This window comes from Tenrec ecaudatus, chromosome 7, assembly GCF_050624435.1.
Source record: "Tenrec ecaudatus isolate mTenEca1 chromosome 7, mTenEca1.hap1, whole genome shotgun sequence".
NCBI lineage: Eukaryota > Metazoa > Chordata > Mammalia > Afrosoricida > Tenrecidae > Tenrec > Tenrec ecaudatus.
The window spans coordinates 39,162,240-39,186,180 of NC_134536.1; the positions used below are offsets into that span (position 1 = coordinate 39,162,240).

At 40.8% G+C, this 23,941-nt stretch overlaps 1 protein-coding gene across 15 annotated transcripts in view; it reads left to right on the forward strand.

The window, feature by feature from the left end:
• Nucleotides 1-23,941, forward strand: part of EPB41L2 (erythrocyte membrane protein band 4.1 like 2) — a 235,315-nt gene that overhangs the window by 189,916 nt on the left and 21,458 nt on the right. For 5 of the 15 annotated variants that reach the window (XM_075554542.1, XM_075554543.1, XM_075554544.1 and 2 more), the window contains 9 exons: nt 428-600; nt 5,140-5,202; nt 6,999-7,145; nt 8,930-9,031; nt 15,430-15,483; nt 15,690-16,259; nt 18,139-18,261; nt 20,418-20,516; nt 22,038-22,118. In XM_075554542.1, coding sequence (XP_075410657.1) covers nt 428-600; nt 5,140-5,202; nt 6,999-7,145; nt 8,930-9,031; nt 15,430-15,483; nt 15,690-16,259; nt 18,139-18,261; nt 20,418-20,516; nt 22,038-22,118 — 1,412 coding nt within the window. Of the gene's footprint in view, nt 1-427; nt 601-5,139; nt 5,203-6,998; nt 7,146-8,929; nt 9,032-12,933; nt 13,099-15,429; nt 15,484-15,689; nt 16,260-18,138; nt 18,262-20,417; nt 20,517-22,037; nt 22,119-23,941 lie in introns of all 15 variants that reach the window. The other 10 variants (XM_075554558.1, XM_075554551.1, XM_075554549.1 and 7 more) reach the window with 10 other exon arrangements.

Below are 23,941 nucleotides of genomic sequence, written 5' to 3' on the forward strand. Positions count from 1 at the left end.
CAATTGGTGTTTCAGCTGAGCTTAGAGCTCCTCCTATTGGCCAGTGCCATGATCAGACAATATTCTTCAAAAACTTAGGATTTGCAAGTTTTCAGTTTAAAAGAGCATACCTGTTTTCACCAAGTTGATTTCCAACACTTGGCAACCCCATGTACCACAGACTAGAGCTATTCTACGGGATTCTCTTGGTTTTAGATGTTCCACGATGTTCCTGGGTGGGCTTGAACTGCTAAATTTTAGGTTAATAGTTAAGTGCATGGGTGTAGTTTAACCATGAATTTATTTTGTACATTCCTGTTTTTAGAACTCAACCAGTATCCTGCCTCTTAACTATTTATATGCTGTTTTAGCTCCATAAGAGGAGAATTTTTTAAAAGTCGTCTCCTTTGTGTGTCCTAAAGTATTTCACATTGTAATTCTTTACTAGCTTTGATTGGTGTTGGGGACCAAAGTCTCATGAAGGAATTTTCTGGTCCTGCTGAAGAGGCCTCTGCATATGGTCCTGGAGTTGTGAGTGCTGTCGGGATACAGGATGGAGACAGCAGAAGAGATGTCAGAAGCCCCACTAAAGCCCTGCATGTGCAACCCACTGAAGGAAAGGTATGGTAACAACTTACAATATAGGATTTTAAACTTATCCTAAGGCAAGTGGCTACCTGCTGGCGTTTGTTTTAGATTTAACTATCAACACATTAAAATTAGTCTGCCCTCTATTGATGTCAGTTCCTAATTTTCAAAAAAATATAGGTTCTTACTGATTCATACTATGCTCTGGACCCTTTTTGATTATTGTTCAAAGCAAAATATTCAACATAAAATACATTTAATTAACTGTTCTTTACTTTTAAAACAATCTTCATGTTCATCTATTGAATCCCTAATTACACAAGTAAATTTGATAAAAGTAAAATTTTGAAGTGTAGCCGATGTCTTCATTGTTTGCATTATACTTGAATTATATTGGTGTAATTATGCTTGAAATGAGCACAGGTAGACTTTGTCAAAAAATGTTTTTTTAACCAATGTATAGCCAATTAAATTCTGCAGTAAAGAGAGTGAGCATTTGTTCAGTGAATGAGAAGATGGCGTGTTGCTTTTGCGTTGCCTTATTTTGCGTGTACACTGTATGCAACAGCCTACAGCGTGTCCTTGGGGCAGGGTGGGGGCGGTGTCCCTTCTGCTAATGTCAAGAATGCTTGTCAGAACCAGAGCATGAAGTAATAATGCTGTGTGAATCCATAGGCTCTGTGTGCGTCTGCTTGGAAAACAGTCGCTAAGTCAGTTCCTCTACATTCTGTGTGACGGAAGTACCGTGTATACCGAGTGTAAGTCGACCGGAATACCAGCCAAGGCACTTAATTTTACCACAAAAACTGCTTTAGAAATGTGCTGAAAAATTCGACTTACACACGAGTATATACGTTAGTCCAGTTTTTCTCTTTAAAAATGGATCATTTAATTCATTTTGTAGCTTTGTTAATATTACCCTCTTTCTTAGTAAAAGTTTTCACTAACTACCTATTTCTTCTCTCCTCTTTCTGTCATACATTTGTTCTTTTCTATGATGTGCCCGTTATGTAATTTCATACTCAATCATGGGTTTGCTTTTGAGAGTAGCCTGTTTTCATGCGCCCACCTTCACTCATCCACGCTGCTTCATCTTCCTCCCCACTCCTTTTGCCAGTCTCTGAAATGGACTTGCTCTCAGACATTTCAGAGGAAGACCCCTTTGGCGAGGCAGACCAGATCTCTCTAGACAGCGTAGACCTCAGTTCCACAAGCGACACATCAGAGCAGGGTGACCCTGAAGTCACCACGCTTGAGTCTGTCTTGGACCCTGTCTTATCCCCTCCTCAACCAGATGGCCCTTCTCCCCCCCACGAGAGGCCTCATAAAGTGGATGGCCACCATGATTCTGAGTTTGGATACTTTTCCTTCCATTTCTGCAAATGCTTTCCCTCACTTCTTGATGAAGATGGGTACCTCGCTTTCCCCAGCCTCCCCAAGGTCTGGGTCTCCTTCCTTCCACCTGACGTTCAGCATTATGTTCCTATCACCTCCCCTTCATTCATTCCTTCCCTTATTCTCATCTTTGGGTTACTTCTCTCGGCTTCACTTTCCGTTTCCTTTTCTCTCACCTTCGCCCTTCCTTTGGCTCTATCCCTCTGCTACCTGGAAGCTAAAGCATCTTCTTTGAATGTTTCTTACAACTGTGACGCAAATGACAAAAGAGAGGAAGAAGACATGGTTGCTGGCACTCCTACATAAGCTTCAGTTTGTGGGGTCAGCAAAACTCTACTTCCATCCTAATGTTTTCCCAATGTAAGAGTGTGAACATGTCTGTAAGTTCCCCTAAAATATCACAAACTTTACATTTTCACACATGCAGTGTTTAAAACGCATGAGAAGTGTATTGTAGGTTTTTCTCCCCCTGATTGTCATTGACCTAGTTTACACATCCTAAGTCAGCGAAATGGTCCGCTTCTTTTATACTTATCTAGACCATGTTGTTATGTACAGTCAAGGCAGTTCTGACAGGACCGTCCTGTAGGGTTGCCCACACAGTACATTTCACAGAAGAACATCTCCAGGTCTGTCTCCCACAGAGCTGCTGGCTGGTCTTGAACTGCCATCCCTGTTAGCAGTTGAGCCCCGACCCAGGTGATCCCATACCGAAAAAGAGGGAGATCTGTAGTGTTGCCTTTAGCATGTATATTATGTCCAGTATGCCGACAAGTAAGAATGCGGTTCCTTTTAGAATATAACTGTTTTTGTCTTGATCTAGAACTTAGGATGCAGTGGACATAATTTTAATTGATGTAACTTAATAGAACTCCCTGTATTGTTATTTCTCTTGATAGGAAGCTATATTTCTTGCATTCATAAGGATATATCTGTAGTTTTTGCTCTTGACATTTGTAGGTTTAATCACGGAAACTCTTACGCTTCCCTGTTCCTGTAGCTCTGGGGAAAGAGATGACGTTTAGGTAGTATTTAAGACAACAAGAACAAACGCCACGGAACCAGGTGATTATAAGACCCAGTTAGTATGCCCGGTATTTTGGGAAGAATCTGTTTGTGTTTTATTAAGTAAATACGAAAACTGAAATCCAGCTTTGAAACATGTGAGCTGTGCGACACTGAGGCTGGGCGCTGCGTGCTCTTTTATTTGAAATTAAGGTGCTGGATTGAGACCATTTTAAAATTTTCTTTAAATAATTCTTATTGACATATCATTCACGCACCATACAATTCAATGATTAAATAGATCGAGGAGTTGTGCAGTCATCACCGCAGTTTTAGAACATTTTCTTCTTGTCCTCACGATTTTTAGCTCCCCGTTAGACCCAAGCTCCCTTGCTACAACCCTAAGGCACTATTGACGAGGTGCTGTCGCTATAGATAATGCCTCTCCTGGACTTCATCAGATGATTGTTTTTCAAAGCACACTACCTCTGTACCAGGTCCATTGTAACATGTGAAACTATGTTCCCTACCTGTTCTGCCAGATGCTGCCTGGTGACTTGGTATCTTATATGCTGTCAGTCCTATCAATGCATAGAGAGAATCCCAAAATCTAGAGCAAACTATACCCCAAATATGAAAATAATGCAATGATTTTATATCATGAAGAAACTACAATTCGTAAAGTTTTTTATCTGAGAAATCAACATTTTGAAACTCTTATGTTGATCAGATAATTGGAAAGTGTTTCTTAACCAATCAGTGGTGACTGTGAGTTTCTGCTTACCTTTCAAAAATGTTAGGAGTGGTTTTTAAAAAAAGAAAATGTGCCTTGAACTTTGAGATTTAGCTTTGTCATGTCAAAGTAGAAAAAAATACATATGCTATATGACACTGCTATGAATTGATATATGAAGGCTACACGGTTTCCTTTGATATTAACCCAACTGCCATCAAATCAATCCTGACTGATTGACCCTGTAAGACATTTGAATTATTCTCTAGCATGCCTGAGGCTATAAATCTGTGTGGGAGCAGACAGCTTCGTCTTTCTCTCAGGAAGTGGCTGGTGGATTTGAACCAGCCTTTTAGTTAAACTCACTGCTATCAAGGCAATTCTTACTCATAATGACCCTATAGGACAGGGTACAATTGCCTAGTGAGTTTCTATGACTAAATCTGTACCAGAGGCGACAGCCTGATCTTTCCTTCTGCAAAGCAGTTGGTAGATTTGAACTATTGACCATGTGGTCCTGTAGCTCTACATTTAACACATGGTGCCACCAAGGCTCCTAATTCCTTTGGGTTGTTAGATATTGAGAAGTGTTCATCTGTGAAAATCTATCCTTGCTTAAAAATGTTAAATGAAAATGTATATAGTGCAAAGATTATTTTTAAATACACATTATTTTAGTATAAAAGTAGCAAAACCAATTCCCAGAGCCCCTTTTAGAGGGAGGGGGGAATCCCCATTACAAATTAGAGTAACAGAGTGAACATAACCCCCAATATAAAGCCAAAAGATCACTTTCGATACCACTGATTTTCCTGGATGTTTCTAATTTAATTGGATTGTGCCATTTTTGCACTCTCACATTTGTAATCTTAAATGAAAACATTCAAAGGCAGAGCTAAATCCTAGGGTGTGAGAGAGAATGAAGCCCCATTCTCCATTTCATCTCTGCACAGTACCACTTCCATCATTTGTACAGCACACTAGGCAAAGGAAGACCCAAGTGGCTTAATACTCTGCATCTTCTGAGGCCCAGACAGCGAAGGTTGGTAAATGAGCGTTTACATTCAAGGGCAGCTTCTTGGCACTGCTGGCAGAGTTCCTACTAACACCCTGCTTCTCTGTGGCCACATGCTGTGTGACTTTTCAGGTGAAGATGGAAGAAGAAGAAGGAGAAGCAGCGCAGCTGGAGGAGGTGGATGAGTTTCCCTTTAAGTTAACTACCTGGTGGCTGCTGCCTGCCTTTGTTACTGTGTGTGGAGTGTGCTTTCAGGGCTCATTTGCGAGTGTTCTTTGAACTGTGGCCTGATGTTCTTAAGATTGCGATTTCCCTTTTATTTTAATGTCTTAGATGATCATATTCTGGGTTATTTTTGGTGCTTGCTCATTGATACATTTACATGTGTTTGCCCCCCCCCCTTGTGTGTGATTTAATTTCACAGAAAAGTTCCTTGAGAGTAGAAGGGGATAATATTTATGTCAGACATAGCAATTTAATGTTGGAGGTTGGTATAATCTCAGAACATAATTCTGCCCTACTGGCTGCCAGGCTGCTGTGGAAGGGAGGTGTCACGCACAGGCTGGCTAGTGATTTTCTCCAAGCACAGTGCATGAAATGCATGGGGGAGACTCGATGTGGTGGGGTGCATGTCATCACCAGTTGGGCTTTGTTCTTTTAAAGGCTCAGGGAGGACCTTATCGACCAGAAGTTCTTACAGTGACAAAGGGGAAAAATCGCTCTGTTTAGTCAAATGCATAATGTTTCTGTCCATTAATTGTGAAGCCATTCTACAGATAAACCTATTTTCTCCTAATAGGTTATCTCTAGACCAGAGAAACTGAAGTAACACAATCCCATCCTTAGTATATATTAAACAGAAAAGGCATTTGTTCATTAGGCATTCAATCATTTGCCTTTTGAAATATGGCCACTTTTAAAAAAATTAAGAAATGTGGTCCGTTTGCGGTATTCTGTTGGGATGTATGCTAATTAATGGGATTGTTTCGGTTAAAAAGAAAAACCCAACCGCCCCATACCCCGTGCCCCCTGTGTCACAAGCCGAACTTTTTCTCCTTCAGGAGATTACACGTGGGAAAGTGGAGAGCGCAGTTCTCAGTAATCTGACTAATCTGTTTGGTTGCTTTTGGCAGCTTTGATAACTGTTAGAAATGTATTTTTGCATAACTTACTAAAATGCTGTAAAGTGTAAGACATAACATTGCATTAAACAAATCCAAGAAATGTGCCTGATCTCAAGCCACAGTCCTTTTTCCATGCCATGCAAAGATTTGTAGATTTCTGTCAGTGTTTGCCCGATGGCAACAGGAAGGAGCTCCTTAGGTGAACTACTATGCTTGTGCATGAAGGTGTGGGGCTCTGATTTTCTCAGGTGCATGGCCTGTGCCTCTGGGGGTGGGATGAAAGAGAATCCACAGGTGGCTCCTGGGAGTTTTGAAGTGTAAGACATTTACAATTCAGTGAAAATAGTGTCCGGAATTCTCCATCTCTTTTACCTCCACAAACATTGCATATTCTGGCCGGTCTGAAAACTCCCACAAGCATCCTGGATCAGGGCCTTCTGTGAAAACCCCCCTCAGTTTCTCTGCATAGAGCACCATTTGGCGCAGCCAGTGGCTGGGGCCCACCTCTGTATTTGGCAAGTGCCCGAGAGCAGTATGTGTTCTGGTTAATTTACAAAGCAGCCAAGCAAAAGCAGTTCTGGAAGCAGTATTTTGTTTCCCTAATTAAAAGCCACATGAGAATTTTCCTGGTGGTCGGCCCTTGGCTTTCCCTTTTTGGATGGTCCTGGACTGATTTTACCCCTAAGCCATGTTCTTCTGAGTCTACCCCTCCCCTTTTTAGAGTTGGGTTCCTGTGTTTCCAAAATACAATTGAGGTCGTATTAATAATCCAAAAGGTACATGTGCTGGGACAGAGGCTTGGGCTGCATTTCAGACCCAGATAGAAGAAACAAGGCCTATCATGACTAGCTTTATAACTTCTTTCTGGTAATGTAAATGTTTCTTTAAAAGTTCAAAACAGGGAAGAAATAAAACCTTTCAAAATCTAAATCCTAGAAAGTTACACATTGGCTTTGTTTTCAAATTTTGACTAAGTTTATGAAGGCTTTTTAATAGATAAAAAAACATGGCTTTTGAGACTTGGCATTTTTCTTGCTTTAGTTTTGTTTTTTTAATCATACGTTTGCTTTGTCATTATTTTTTGTCTCATTGGGTTCCCCTCCACCCCCCCCCCCCAACCTTTGGATTGTTTCCCCTGTGTCACGTTACACGCTGCTAGGACTTGGATAAGGCCCAGGAGGACCTACTGAAACATCAGGCTAGCGTTAGTGAACTCAAGCGCAATTTTATGGAGTCCACACCAGAACCACGCCCCAGTGAATGGGAGAGACGCCGTATCACACCTCTGTCCCTACAGACTCCAGGGGTATGTCGCCGAGCTATTTGTTGGCAATTTGTCTCATTCTAGGTGTTATGTTGATTGTCAGAAAGTTAGAAAGTGTTTGCATTTGATTTTTTTAATGTAATTGCTAACAATACTTTACATACTAAATGTTTATTAACAAGGTAATATTTATTGGTGTAGTTCCTAGGTAGATCGTATGGATTTAAAAATACTTTTGAATTAATTTCAGAATGAATTTATTATATTTCTCAAATTAATTAATCATAATGAGTTATTACATAGGATAACCTAGACACTGATAGTATATTGCATTTTAATAATTTTTCTAGCTAGTAACTTGAAATTAGGAGTTAGTAATTAAAGTAATAATTCAAAGGACTTAGGAATGTAGACCGTATTTACCGTGACTTCAAGTAATTACTGTGAAGGATAATGAGTTAAACTTAACTTTAAACAAAGATCAATGAACCTTGTTGAAAATTTAGAAAGTATTTTTCATTATATAACTCAGAACAGAAACTGTTATATGAAACAGAGATCCACTTGTGTCAAACAAATAAAACTGTATCATATCTCTGAACTGTCATTCACTTTCTTCCCATGACTTTAGTCTGTCTGTTCCCAAGAGAAGTATTGCCTTTTGAATGTATTGTCAAACTATTTCTTCTTATATTCCCATTTACGTTGGCTCCTTCAGATGCCCCTGTACTGACCCTGTACTTCTGCAGGCTCTTACCATACTTAATACACAGTTGATAATATAAAAAGTTGTTATCCTGTAATCTCATCTTTTCCGTTTCCCTTCTCTTCTGAAATTCAGCATAGTATGGCTTAAATGTTTTCGAGTTCTCATTTTATGGTCTAAATAGTCTAGTGCTGTTTCTATTCACCTTATTTGTTTGTTTATTTTATGCCTCCACCCTTTATTCACGTTTTTAAAACAAGACTGTTAGTTGCTTTACATCTCTACTTTTGTGACAGAAAGGAAAATAGCTCTTTAAGAATAGATTAAACAGAAATAAAAGCTGAACCGAGGGGAAAAAATACTGACCAAAATGTGATTCAAAGCCTCATGAGAGGCTCTTACAAAGATGCATACAACTGAAATCCTTATGTTCTCCCTTAGGGAGAGTATTCATGCTAATATTTCAGCATTTGACTCTAGAGCAGTGGTTCTCAGCCTTCCTAACGCTGCGACCCTTTCATACAGTTCCTCATGTTGTGGTGACCCCTCAACCATAGAATTATTTTCATTGCTACTTCATCACTGTAGTTTTGCTGGTTATGAACCATAATGTAAACATCTGATATACAGGATGTATTTTCATTGTTACAAATTGAACATAATTAAAGCATAGTGATTAATCACAAAACAATATGTAATTATATTACAAAATATTTCTAATTACATATCAATGAAATTTTATCTGGAAGCATGATGTATCACGGGTAACAGTCTTCACGCTGGGTACTTGTATGTGGGCAGACCTGCATGTGGGCGCACCCGCCTGGAGAGTGATAGAGGAGCGGTGTCTTGGTTCCTAAGTCCATTGGAAATAGGTGTTTTCCGATGGCCTTAGGTGACCCCGTGAAGGGTCGTTCGAACCCTGAAGGGGCCGTAACCCACAGGTTGAGAATCTGCTCTCGAGTGTTGTGGTCTTTAGAGAAACAGTGCCTGCTGACAATGTCAAGGGCTTGCTCTCCTGTAGGTGTAGCTGACCAACAGGGGTGTTTTATGTTTGTGTTGCTATAGGTGTAATGTATTTGTCTTATTTGTTGTTATGTCAATTGTTTTAAAACAATAGAGAAAAGGAGACCATCTTTTCAAGGACATTTTATCCACGAAGGAGAAGCACCAGATGGCGACAGCATGGGCAGTTGAAGGAGGAGCTGAGGAGGCGGACAAGGTGTTCACCGCACATCCTTGGATCCACTTTTGCTTTGTTCCTTTTCCATTTAGTTCTGTCCACAGCCAGAAGATAACCGTTTTTCTTGTGTAACAATTCACTCAAACTCTTTAGTAGTAACTTTTTTGTGGATTAAAATAACCTTCAATCTGCACCGTTAGAAATACAGGCTCATCAGGTGAGGGAGTCCATGTTGCAGGGGTGTGCTGTATTCTAAGTCAGAGTGATGAAATGCAGAATAGTCACCGTTTACATGATAAGTGATCCCGAACCTTCATGCATGTTGCTGACACTTGGGAAATCATAATTGCACATGGAAGAGCACTGTACAGTATTATGCACACTGTGCTATTAACCTAATGGACTCCATTTGACTTAGGCTCCTGGTTTACAGTTTTCTTTATTAAGATTTTTAATCAGAACAAAAGACCTTCTGTACACTCTATGTAGTCTTCTAAATTATCTGTGTCTTGCATGCATATATGAACTCTCTGACAGAACTAAAGAGGTTAGTTTTCCATTACTTTCACCTATTAATCATTTTGTCTCTACTGATTTTTCTTAACCAACTGGTCAGCCACTGTTTGCTGGGGCTAGAGAGCTTAGTTTCTAGTGGAGAAAATTGTAGGTACTCAGGTTGAGAAAATAGATGAAATACAGCAGTGCGTTAGAAGTGATTGAGAAGGCTGCTTTATCATTGTGGTCAGAGAAGGATGCCATGGGGAGGGAGCATTATTTGAATTCAATCATCTATGAACAGAAGAAGTAAAAGTGGAGATTTTTGCAGGGTTAAGGAAGAACAAAAGCAGCAGCCCAGAGCAGGAACAGCTGAAAGGAACTGAAATTATCCGGTGACTGTGACATTATTGAACAAGAAGAAACATGAAGGAAGTCAGAGACGGGTCTTCCTAGATCACAGCCAGGGGAAGCATGATCACATTGACAGCTTGGAATTGAATGACAGGAGCGATAGGAAGCCACTGGAGCGCTTTCAGCCAGGTATGATCCTATGATCCCATATTTGCCTGGCCGAGCCCTCTGGTGGCTGGATGAGGAGTGAGTTAGAGTGTGAATGAGAGCAGAGATCGGTCATAAGGAAAAGATGTTTTCTACACACACACACACACACACACACACACACACATAAAGAAAAGATGTTTTCTACACACACACACACACACACACACACACACAGAGTTTTCACTGGGCAGTAGAGATTATTTGGCAAAATACCTGGTAGGGCAGAGAGACAACCAAGTAAATGAGAGGGTGCAACCTTGCCCTAGCAGAATTAGAAGTCTAGTTGAGATGAAATAGTTCCAAAACACTGCAAATGAGAAAGATAATCTCACAAAGCTGAAAAATTATGAGAAACAATCTCACAAAGCTGTTTGTTAAACTGTTAGCTACATGGACATATAGACACCCCCACAGGGGGACAAATAAAAGAAATCTGGGTGAAGGGAGGCACTGGACAGTGTAAGACATGAATTAAAAATATATATAATTGATCAAGATTCATAGGGGAGTGAGGGTGGGGAGAGGGAGGGGAAAAAGAGGAGCTGATGTCAAGGCCTTAAGTAGAAAGAAAATGTTTCGGAAATGTTGATGGCAACGTGTACTAGAGTACTTAGTACAATTGAATGTTGGATTGTTCAAAGATTTGGAAGAGCCCCCCAATTAAGTGATTGATTTTTTAAAAATATATTAATTACAAAGCCAGGCCTTATAGAATTAGACTCAATACATGTAATGCTTTCCATCACATGTTCTGAAATAATACATATTCTAAGAAATTTATTCAACAGAGGCAAGTCAAACTGCACTACTTGATCAGTTGAACTCACATCCTTGGACTTTTCTGCAATAGGAAGCACAGGAATTTTGGTGAAGAAGTTTAAAGTTAGACATTATTTTTTTACAGATCTCAGACTTTAGAAAATATGCAATATAAAATATCATTCTTAGGAATTGTGTTAACATAAGTGATGCTCTGTGGAATTTACATCTGAAACTGATGAGTCACTGGCTCGCTCCTAAGTGGTTTTTATTTGCACGTGAAGTTGCCCATATCTCATCGCCCACACACTGAGGGAAATATATGAGGGGCTTCAAAAGTTACGGGCATTGTTCATTATCCTCTACTTCTGTTTTTCTAGGAACAGTTTTGAAGCTCCCTCACACTTCGAGGTCTATCGATCTATCTGTATCGATTTACTTTTGCTTTGTTCTTTTTTCCTTTTATTTTTGTCCACAGCCAAAAGTAACCCTTCTTACATACCACCTTATTTAAACTCTTTTTGGAATAATTTTTTGAGGATTAAAAAAAACTAAATCCCCATGTAGAAATGTGTACGTATTTATATGTGTATATGTATGCATATATACACACAATATAATCTTTCATGCATCTCTTCACCCACAGAACTTATTGCTCACTTACATTGTATCAGTAACTTTCCTAACTACATACTTCCTGTGTTAGGTGCACGTGAGCCAGATGAATAATGTTTTTGACTTGTAGTGCCTTCATTTTGCTACTGATCTTGCATTTAGCTTTGAATTGTCAGCCTAATTGGGCTATAGAATTAAAAATACACCTAAAATATAATTTACCCCCCCCCTGATTTCTACATTGTGGCCATTTAATAAAATGCAGTGGTAGTTTCTTGTTTAGAAAAATAAATAGGTTGAACTTTCAAAGTGACTTCAATTTGAATGTGAGTAATTCATTTTGAGAGTAGAGCAGAAAATTGGGAACTACATTATTTACTCTTTAGCAAATAAATACATCAATTTTATACCTTCTTATAATGACATGCTTAAATTTGTATATCCTCTCATATGATTACATAGATTATAATTTTAGAGTAGTCTTGACACTTTATTGAATAATTAAATGAATGCCACTTACTTAAATTCTCCTGGAAGGACACTTTTCCCACCTACCCTAGAGATGGTGTCAATAATAAGAATTGTAATTGAGCTGAATCAATCTGGAAGTCCTGTTCCCATCTCCAATGCAGGTACATACCACCACCTTATTCTCCTCACCTTGAGGTGCATGCCCCCACTCCGCTTAACTCAGAAGTGTTATTTATTTCATTATTTTTAAGATCCTTAGGTTTTTTTTTAATTACTCCTGCACACCTTTGAGGATGGCTGCACGATAACTGTGTGCATTCAGGTGCTTGAAGGGCAGCCCTCAGCTTTCCGCCAGGCCAGGGTCCATCGCTGAAAGGATAGGAATATGTCAGTTACATTTTCCTGGTTAGATTTTTTTTTTTAGGGACAAATAATATTCACATTTTCACTTCATGGTGTTTTCCTGTCTAAATTTCCCCCCTGATTTTTGTTTTAAATGTAATTTATTTATTTATTCAAAATTAATTTAGCATGCCTGATTGTGTAGTAAATGAAAAGAGACCACATGAGGTAAAGCACTTGTACAGACTTTGTAGAGTATTACATTCGTGTTTGATGACAACATTAGGAAGGTGGCCTTCGGGGCAGAAGCACCCAAGCGCTAGCCCCAGGAGGGAGCGTTGTACGTCTAGGAGCCACAGAGAAAAGGGCCACACACACAAACTACTCCAGGAGCACATGGAGGAGTGGCTGCTGGCTGCTAGTGGGTAGGTTGTACTCAGTTTATGATAAAACCTTCAGCAATAAATCCAGGAATTCTAGCTGGATTCTGAAAGTAAAACTGTCAAATATCGAAAAGCTGGCAATGAGGTGAGCCTCCACATAAGCCTCCGTAGAATCTTTTAGAATTCTCATCCTTCTTACAGTTTATGCTGTTCTGTTGTTCTTTCTTGTGTAACCTTTCTTTCCTTTCAGTAGGTTGCTGCTACCTGTTCACACTTTTTAATTCTTTGCTCTTCCTTTTCTGACCTTTCTAGAGTCTAGAAGAGGAGATAACATCCGTTTTGTTTAGTGAGAAGGGCTTTTCTGATAGTGTGAGAACCACCTTCACGTCAGCCGCCATTTGGACAGCAGAGGGCACTGTTGTGACCTATAATGCACCTGAAAAGCTTTCTTCCTCGCCCTTCTCGTGGTTGTCTGAGGTGCATTTTACTTTGTTTCCCCTGTTATTAAAAGCCACGTACGAGAATAATTTTTATTTTGGGGGAAATTTAGGAGCGTTTCTCTCCCCAGTGCTTTCATCGGTGCAATTAACCTTTCCCAGGAAAGACGTTCAAGAAAGGTGACTGTACACAGACACGTAGAAAAGATACAGATTTGAATATTTCTCCTACTTGAGCCCCCCGCCCCCCCCAATCCCCAATAAAACGGCATAAAGACTCATTTAAACCTTTGAGGCCCAGAGTCTGAGTTTTCAGGCAGAAGGCAACCCCGAGGCCAATACGAAATTAAGTATGCTCTACACAATTTGTTTTAAACCCGACTTCTCTTAAACCTCTTTCTATGGCTTGTGATTTTTTTAATGTGTTCATAAGGAAAATTTGAGATACTTCCCTTAGCCAATAAAATAGTTCTTTTTTGGTGCCCCCGAGGAGAATCCCTGAACTTTGAGAGAACATATCCAGCCGAAGTGTTCTGATCATTGGACATCATTATTTTTAAAACCTATTTCTCAAAATAGATTCAGTGTTTTCCAGTTTGGTGACTGAAATGTGCAGATTCACTTACACTTAGGCTCTCTTGCTTTATCAGTGGCACGACTTACGTGATAACAGCTTTGAGCAATTAACTATACTCTGCCAGGCATTTAAGGCTAACCATGCAGATTAGAGCATGTGAGTCTAGGCGCAGGGGCAAAGACGTGTGCCATTATAGGTCCATTAATGCCTGGCTGTCCATGCCACCGAGGGCAGTGGATGCTGTGAACGTGTGCTGCAGGACAGTGATCGCTCCAGTCCAGTCGGTATCTGGACATTTTCACAACAAGGTTCTTCTCTGCCTGGAGGATTCAGAGGTGCACTGCTTCCCTCCCTCTGGGAGGGAGGTACTTTCTGAATAAGTAGGACAACGCTCTCCCGCAGATTTATTTTAGATTTGATCACAGGCTATGTGCCAACTGAATGTCAAAAAGTTAACTAGACTACTTTTTAAAGAAAGCAGTTGTCTAAAAATAGCAATATGGTCTCTGACTAGGATCTCAGCAAAACAGGAGACACTTGAGAACAAAAAGTCCCGTTCCTGGAGAGACCCTTCTTAGTGGTCTGATACTGGAGTGAGACTTAGTGATCCTGGAGGAACCCGAGGCTCTGACACTAGTCATATTCTGAGGCTGTCACTCAGCCAGACAGCAGAGGAAGGTCCATAGACACAACACCCGAGAGGAATGTACGTATTAGACTTAGCAATTACATGTGACCAAAAGGGCAACATTTTCCTGAAGGCAAAAATAAGGAGGCACGAACAGGTAGAAAATTAGGAGGAAAGGAAATGGGAAGCTGTGGTGGAAATAGGGGGCATGCAAAACCATGGTGGGGATTACAGCCAGTGGGGGGGGGGGGGGCAGATGTGCTGTATAGCCAATCCCTTGAATCGGAGACGAACTTGCTCTGTAGACTTTCATGTGAAAGCACACTAAAAATCTAAGGATAGTAACACAAAACAGCCCTCTAAAAAGAAATTTTAAAACATAACTTCCACAGGAATGTTTCTATCCCAGTTCATAATACCATGACATAGTAATTTTTGTCAGTAATATATAGAGAGGTATTTGCTAAAAAACTAGAGTAAATACTTCCAACAATGTCTTGGGATGTAGGGAAGAACAGCTCAAATAATAGACTTGATTAATAGCTGATATCTCCAGTGCTGCTGGAGGAACTAAATTCTCCCCTTGGAGCCTTTATTGACACCTGCTGAACATTATAATATCCCTCTTGCTATCCTGTTATGCAATTTGTCGTGCTAATATTCATTTCTGAAACAAACTTAAATGTTAGTAGCTGTCAATGGCCAAGAGTAGTTTTGCCATTAAAAGACATTTTTTTTTTAACAAGCCAGCAAAAAATAAGGTGTCATCACCTGGATTTAGCAGAGTTTTAGTCTAGGCATCATAGACTTCTTACAACCAAAGCCTGTTGTTGTAAGGAGGTTTCAGAGTTTGCACGTGACTCTTTGTGCTGTTCAGTAAGCTATGGCGTAATTCCACAAATCAGAGACAAAAGTAGTCGGTGTAGATATAACTACAACAAAAGCTTGTTCTTCCCGTGGGAGGATATTGGCTGTTTTTGTGTTTTCCTTTTTGTAAGTTTTGTGGTGTTGGTCTTGACTGCCCGTTCGTTATTTGACCCTGCGCAGAGGTCACTGTCGATGTGGATTCTTCCTCTTCTGTCCTTGCCGTGTTGGATATTTGTTTTGCTGGGTGTTGAGGTAACACTGTATTGATTTTGTGTCCTTGGTTGCTTTTTGTTCCGCAGAAACGCGCTCCTGAGTCAGAAGGGCCATGCACTGGAGCCAGTGGTGCTGTTAAGGTTCTCCCCCCCTTTCCATGTTACCACCATCGCCTGCTGTCTCTGACCCTCATCACAGTGTCCCCGCTTCCCTTTCAGTCAGCATCATAGCCATCTGTGTTTTCCTCCATGACATGAACCTACCACCATCACTTAGTCTTGGTTTCTACCCTTTTTATATATTCATGTATTTTTGTTTTCCCTCATCCGTCTTTTTTTTTGTACAGAGTTCACATGAGACTCTGAATGTAGTGGAAGAGAAGAAGCGGGCAGAGGTTGGGAAAGACGAAAGAGTAATGACAGTCACGGAAGAAATGAACGGTACCGAGCTGTCACCTGGGAGTGGTCCTGGGGATATTCGGAAGGCGGAGCTGCTGGCACACAAAGACTCCAGCTCCCTGTCTTCTGAGAGCAGCAGCAGCAGCAGCGAGAGTGAAGAAGGCGACACTGGAGAGTACCGCCCCCACCCCCGTGTGCCCGAGGGCACCATAAGGGAGGAGCAGGAGGAGTGTGAAGAGGCAGAGGAGGAGGCCGCCCAAGCAGTCCAGGTAGTAGAGCGGGAGGAAGCTGTGTCAGCAGCCAGCCCAGTCAAACAAGCAGGGGCCAGTGCAAGTGCAGTAGAGACAGTAACCCAGGAAAATGTAGTGGCCCCCAAGCTCTTCGGAGAGAAGAAGATAAACGAAGGCACTATTAAGCAAGCCCTGAGCGAAGAAACAGAGGAAGAACAACTTAAAGTTAATGGAGAGGTGTCTCGTGTTGACATTGATGTTTTGCCACAAATTATCTGTTGTTCCGAGGTAAATGGGAGGCCCAAGTGGGAGCTTACCTATCATAGAGCAGTTACTCAGGTGATAAAACACCTGCCTTCTTTTCCTGCCTGCCCACTTCGCCAGCCTTTTCAACAAGATCCCGATTCTTTTCTCTACTGGGAGAAATCCTGGGATGAGAGCCCCGCCTTGTAGACTTCCTGCCCTTTCAGTTTGTGGCTTCTGGCTTCTTTACTGCAAATCGACCACCCACTTCCTGGGTAAATTCTCTGGTGGCAGACCTATCGTTTTCTTCCTTTCTATTTCACATGTAAACTTTTCTTTGCTTGTTTTGAACATTTCCAATTCTTCTGTTCTTCGTTGTACTCTTCTTGACACTGCATGCTTTTGCATGGTTTTAATTAGAAAACTGTATGCTATGTTTTTAAAATGCCCAAATGTGAGTGTGTGTGAGGCTTGTTGTCATGAATGGGCTTAACTTTGTGTCTCATGCTTTCCTCAACTTAGATTTTTAGAAGTGGCGGCCAACTTAGATTACTATGGTGGTCTGGTGGTAGCATATGACAGCAATGAGAATGTTACCTATTTCTGTTTATGGATGCGAGGGATTGCATGCTTTCGTTTTGAGTCTTCTTTGTCTTTCAGAATAGGCAAGACTGTTGAATAGGACTTTATCCTTCTCATTCAGATCCCTCATCCCTTCTAGATTAGTTGCAAGTGCTTGATATGTCCTGTTGACTTGTCTGTTTTCAATGTCTTTTCCTTTCTCTTCAGGAAAGAACTTTCCTGATCCCTCTTAGATGCAGTTTTGGTCAGTGGATGCAGTGTCCTTGAATTTGAACTTAGAGCTATCCTGAGGGAGGGTTTACATTTGTGGAATATTTCCTGATTCTAAAATAAAATGCCCACAAAGCAGGGATAGTTCATATTTGCTAATTTTGATAGAGTAGACAGTTGTGATGTTAAGTCTGACTTGAAAGGATATACTGGATTTTTACCACGCCATGGTTAAACTTCCCGTTTTACTTCAGAGACGGCATTTCGGGACGCTGTGACTACTGTTTGCTCCTGCCAGCACATGGCTGTTTTCTTTAGCTAATGGCATCTATTGGAAACTTGTCTCCAGGACAGTATTATTTTGGAAATAGTACAGTCAAGTTGTGTAGTAAATATATAGGCGGGAACTTCAGAAACTTTCCTATGAGTATTCTAAATTGTTTCGGAGCATTGATGCAGTGCTGGAGTAATTTCACTTAATGTTGTATCATGTAATGCACAAGATAAACTCCAAGTCTTAGGCAAGTATAATTGAAAAGAATAAATTCAAATGTAACTGTCTCCATTGTCAGTAAAGCAGAAAAGGCTTTTGGGGAAAAAGAACAAAGCGTAGCCTACCTTGCTGGTGGACCAGTGAAAAGACATGAGCCTTCACATAAGCCAGGAGCTCTTTGAATTATAATTAAAGTAGAGATAAAGTCACTTCAGACAGGTCACTTTGTTTTGGTTTGGTTTGGTTTTCTTCTCTGTTGCCAAAGCCAAAGTATACCTCACTGTCCACCAGGCTTTACATTCAGCTCATTGTGCCCATTACGGTTTAACCATATGACAATAGAGGGGCAGTGCTACATTAGCTTATCTTTCTCTCACCTTCGTACACACAAGGGATTTCCAAACAGTTTTTTTAATTACACATTATTTGGTAGCTCCCTTGTGTATATGATATATGGCATGCAGCTTTTGAAGAAAGGTTTTATATCTTTTGTTTGCTTTTGGTTAATTGCTTTTTTTCTTTTCTCGTGTGCATGAAAGTGTGTTTGAATATGTTTTTTACATTTACCTTGAAGGCTCCATTAAGCACTTTTACATCATTACCGCTAGAATTTGTTTTTTCCTTCCTTTTCCGCCTTAGCCACCAGTGGTCAAAACAGAGATGGTAACAATTTCTGATGCCTCACAAAGGACAGAAATCCCCACCAAGGAAGTCCCCATTGTCCAAACTGAAACCCGAACCATCACTTATGAGGCTCCACAGGTACAAAGCTCTAGACTTGGAGTGTTCTCAATTTCTGTCTTCATTCTAGTTTACCTGTTTCTGACTTTGGTGTAGGATTTTTATATATCCATTTCATAACCCTATGTCAACAAAGATACAACTGATTGTATAGCTCTCTTAGATTGAGTCAGAGGTCTGCACTCAAATTGATGACCCAGATATTTCTGAGGATGGGTATACATATCCTTGCTTAGAATGAGTATTATCAGTTTGTTCCTAATTCCTGACTTGTTACACTCAGGAGTGTTCATGTGCGCCTGGAAACAGATTGCTTTACACAGTTGATTGGACCTGATTCAATGAGTAGAGCGGTCGGTCACACCCACCCCCCTCTTCCACATTATGAACCCACACATGCTTCTTATTCTCAAGGGATTATTTTCTGAAAATTTATATAGTGATTCTTTATATAAACAAGTATTTCCCCAAATGGACGTGACTGCTCTGGACCAGTCCAGGGGCCATGCAAAAGCAGAGACCTACCCTTTATTTTGGATTATGGGCTTTATACTGGCTTTTAGTACCAGAATTTTAAAAGGGGCATCAGTAGGCCAAGTACGTTTGGGAATTTATAATTTAAGCTACCAGATCTATTTGTATGACTTAGGTCTTCAGGCGTTTATCTGTAAAGATTTGAAATAAGCATATAAGCATATAAGCATTAAGATATCCAACCTGAGGGTAATCAAAAAGGGAAAAATATTCACCATTATAAAAGGGAGCTATTTAATATTGTGCAGGATAATGGTTCTCTTTACTGGGAAGATTACAGTTCTGTAGGAGGATTGCACCTTAGTGGAGGACAATATATCACTGCCTTCTTGAAAGATTTTTGAAAATGTTGAATGTATATGTATGAGAGGCTTCTCTCAAAATTGTTCCGGGCATACTGTCCACATGAGTGCACCGTGCTACAAGGACTCGGATTTCTGAGGAACGGGTGGCAGGGGAGAAGATGTACATGTGTGTCTGTATTATGGGAAGTGCCAAGTGTGCATTTTCCTTTCAGCTTTGAGTCAGACAGACTCCGGACTTTCACGTTTTCAGGTGACATCCATGAATCAGTGAATACCAGGAAACAGCAGGCACATACATTTGGATATTAACAATATGATCTGAGTTAGGCTATCAGGTCACTTCTGTATTTCCATGGCAGGCTCCAGAACCTTCTGCCTTTTTCATTACCAAAGCAAACAAGTACACATCTGTTTTGATATACCAGAAGGCCGTGGGGAGGGTACTTTCAAAAGTTCAGGGAAATAATGCAAGCTTGTAGAAGCCCCCTCATGCATAGGCTTGACATATGTATACCTGTGTGTGGAGTATGTGCAAGCATACATATTGAAATACATGAAAAATATGTATCTGTATTGTTATCCCTGGATTCGGAGCCCATATATGGTGGCCCTGTGTGTGCTGCCTAGGGGTTTCAAGCATGTAAGCATGTGTCTGTTCTGAGGTGCCTGTGGGTGGGTTCTGACTGCTGTTCAGGGGCTCCATGTCTACTGCAGACACCCCAACACAGAGATATTAGGAATGTGGTATAGATCTGTAAAATCCTGCTTGAGGTAAACAGACAGTCAAGTCACGCAAATTTGGCCATTGTATTCAGGCTCTATTCTAGTAATCTGAGAAAATGTTTTTCTTCTTTTTGCCCACCTTTGCTTAAAACCAATAACAACACATTACTCAGTACTTCTCCAGTCTGCCTGCCGCTAGCAGAAAATTTGAAAGCGTCTCTGCCTGATTCTCTGGTTTTCCTTCTGGTTCCTGCAGAATGGTCTTCACATCGAATGCTCTACTCCTTTGGAGCATTCCTACCCACCCGCTCCGTCCGTTCTTCCTGTTTTTTCTCTCCACTCACAGGATTTGCTTCTGCATGCACATCCAGCTTTTGGCTACTTTATTGTTTTAATTTCCAGCCACCTTCTGGTAAATGACCACCGTGGTCATGAATAGGGTATGCGGGTAGCACCCTCTGCAATGACCACCGTGGTCATGAATAGGGTGTGCAGGTAGCACCCTCTGCCAGCTGCATAGATTTGTAAAGCTGCATCTTGAATGGGGATGGGTCTTCTTGGACAACGGAATGGAAGTTAAGCATTGCTTTGTATTTTCCCTCCAACTATCCAAAGGTTGATGGCGGGGCTGGTGGTGATTCGGGCACATTACTGACCGCACAAACCATCACATCCGAATCCGTGTCGACAACAACCACCACACATATCACCAAGGTAAAGCAGCCCAGGGGATCCTGCGGAGGTGTGATGGTGCTTCACAAACAGCATTCTTTCTGAATGGTAGCTTTCTTTCATTCCACGCTTCAAAGTAATACCAAGACAGTGCCAGCAGAATGAGGCTCCAAATATCTTTTAACCGAATTGCAGTGTTGTAAAGTGCAAGGGGGGAGTTAGCGTAGGGTGCCACAAGAGTAGTTTCAGAAAGGTGAAAGCACAGCTTTGGTAAGTACAAATGAGCTTCTGAGCAATTGAATAAAGGCCATCATTCATGATTCTCGACAGGTTTGCAAACAGTGTACGACTTGCCTCACTTATTTTTAGAGTGCTGATTGTGGACATTTTCACAGAGCAATCTCTGCATGTTCCCAGTGATTCCACACATGGTTCTCAAAGTGTGGTTCCTGGGCGAGCAGCATCAGTAAGTGGAGCTTACTGCGAGGTGGATGAGGGGCCTCAAAGAATTCGTGGGAAAACTCCATTATCTTTGGGTTCCATTTTCCCACACACTTTTTGAAGCCTTGTGTATTCGACCGCCCAGTCCCAGATATCCTGATGTTGAAAGGATTTGTAGAAATGCTCCAGGTGATTCTAATGTGTATTAAAGTCACCAAATTTCTCACTCCACTTTTCAAAGACTTTTTCCTTCTATTTTTCACATTTGGTTAGTGTTTAAAGATTAAAAGTACATCCTTTATTCTGTGTTTAAGCCGAAACAAAACTGTAAATTAAAAATGTCACATAAATGCAAGGTAGTTATAGTATTAATTTTAAAAGTATATCTAGTATTACTAAAGCTGGTGATAGGCATTTTGTTTTCTTTTTCCATTAAAGTACATTAACGTGTAGTCTTACATGTACCTTGACGGGAGTTGTAGCGGTTGGGTGTGTGCTTTCTCAGGACTGTGTGGTGTCTGCTCTTTGCTCAGAATGTCACAGCTGCATGATGTAGCTTCTGCTGGAGATGCTGTGCCACAGACTCTATCACTTTGCCAGCAGCCAGTAACACTGGAACCTATTCCCCCAAAGCCCCTGCCCCTGGTCCTTTCCGTCAGTGGTTAGCCGCGTGTTCCGTGACCACACTTCAGCAAAAAGCACAGCATTGACCTAAACCATCTTCCACATTAATTATCGTACTACACCAAACGAACAAAATCACCACATGAATTTGTATGACTAAAATCATGCTGTCAGATTTATAACATCAATTTTCCAAACCCAGAACAGGTAAATTATTGGAATTTCTTGGAACTATCCAAATACCGAGTAATGATCTCCCTTTTCAAAAACCAGTTAGGAGTAAAGAAGTTCCGGAAATTGGAACAGAAAGTCTCCATGGAAACGATTTGGATTGGAGGGTATCTGTCTCAGCATCTTAATCTTATCTGAATTTTGATAGACTAGTTTTTGGGTTGCGATCACCTGGTTTACAGAAGCTTTGTATTTTTGCCGAAGTTTCGTTTCCTCTGATTTTGCATGCTTTGATGATTGTTCTTTTTTCTTCTTTATGACCTTTAGACTGTCAAAGGTGGAATATCTGAAACAAGAATTGAGAAACGTATTGTGATCACAGGAGATACAGATATTGATCATGACCAGGTAAAGAAAACCCTGAAGTGCCAGTTCTGAAAGTGACTGTGTTGATGTTCTAAGGTTTCCACTGCTTACCTTGCTGCCCTACTATGCCGACAGTTCCCTGGGCCCGACCTGTCCTTCCAACCATCCCGTAATGACCAGTATAAAACACAGAGGAATTGTTACTGCTCCTTGGTTTACCTGGACTTTTAAGTCAAAATAATCAGAGGATTCTTGGCAACCATTACAATATTCCTATGAGTCTGGTTTCAAAGACAAATCATTGAACTTTAAGAGTTGAGTGATGGCTTAAAGATGCTAGCTTACAAAAAGAGAGAGAGAAAGAGACTAAAATTGACTTGTGCCCCCTTTAGGAAATTTTCAAGTATTTTTTTGACAGCTTAGAGAATGGAGCTTTTTACTACCAGCTACTTTTCCATGAACCACTACAGTTATGATGGGCTAAGTTTCTTACCCAAACGTCATTTACTCAGCACGGGACTGGTGAAAGAGCCATTGCTGTCGTTCTTCTCAGGGCAGCCCTGGCAGAATGCTGGCCGGGGACTCCGGGGAAGCTCAGCCCCCATCCCAAGGGGTGGTGAGGTTCTGGTGTTCCCTTTCACAGCAGCTTGAAGAGAAAGGGTAAGAAATGCTTCAGCTGGAGAACAGGAAGAAATGATCATTGCCCAGCTTTGAACACAATACCAAGGTCAGAGAATTTTAGGGAATGAAATCTTTTGTTTAATAATGATTCCTTATCTGTGATCCAAGAGAATTGGATTTTTCTCTTCCAGCCTAGAAAAAATGATCTTTAAGCTTGTTTTTAAAACTTCTATAAACATGCTTTATATTTTCATATATTCTATGTGTTCTATTTTATGATATGTGTTTAATTTTTTGAGAGTTGGAGTTTGGGTAAGGGTTCCCAGGCCCTTCATTCTGACTTGGGGTCAAGTTTCCTAGTGGATGACCTGGTTACCTGGTAACCACTGAAAAATGAATTTACCTGGTTACCACTAAAAAATTAATTACTTTTGTGAAAATAAGCTTCCAATTTTCTGTAAACCCCAAACCAAACTCACTGTCATTGAGTCAGTTCTGATGCCTAGCGCCCCTATTGGACAGAGTAGACAGCCCCATGGGTTTCCAAGGCTACTGAAGCACAGTCTCTCTTTCACCCTTAGAGCACTTGGTAAGTTCTGACCATTGACCTTGAGGTTAGCAGCTCAGGTGTGATTTACTATGCCACCCGAGCTGCTGCCCACTGGAACAGCCTGAAGTTTCTCTGGTAGAACTACTTAACATTAAACGAGGGAAAAGTCTCTCTGTGTCAGATAACTGACTGTCTTGTAGTGATTCTAATATCATTGACCCCGTTTTCAATGTCTTGTCTGGTTTAAAAGAGATCTTACTAGTGGACTGTAGCCTTTATCTGGATGAAGTGGAAAAGAATCAATCTGTTTTGTGTTGGGAAATTTATAGAAACTTGCCGTACAGGGTTTTCTTTCTGCTTGTCTTGACTCAGCTTTGGGTGGGGGTGGTGGGGTGGTGGCATGGGTGAACTGCCCTGCCATTGCTCACTGGTCCATATTTCTTTCTAATGAAAATCATATTCCCATTGGGGATTATGATGTCATAATTCTCTCACAGGCAGATACTTAATGATGCTTTAATAAATCCGCATTTTAGTGTTTTGTTTTATCTGCTGCTAATTATGAAATGAAGGCTCTCTATGGCAAACTGATTTCAAATGTGTTTGAAGATGATAATAGTGCTTGTTTTTTTCCCTACTTTCCTGCTAATTGAAGCATGTTTTAAATGTCTTGAGCCCTGGTGGCATAGTGGTT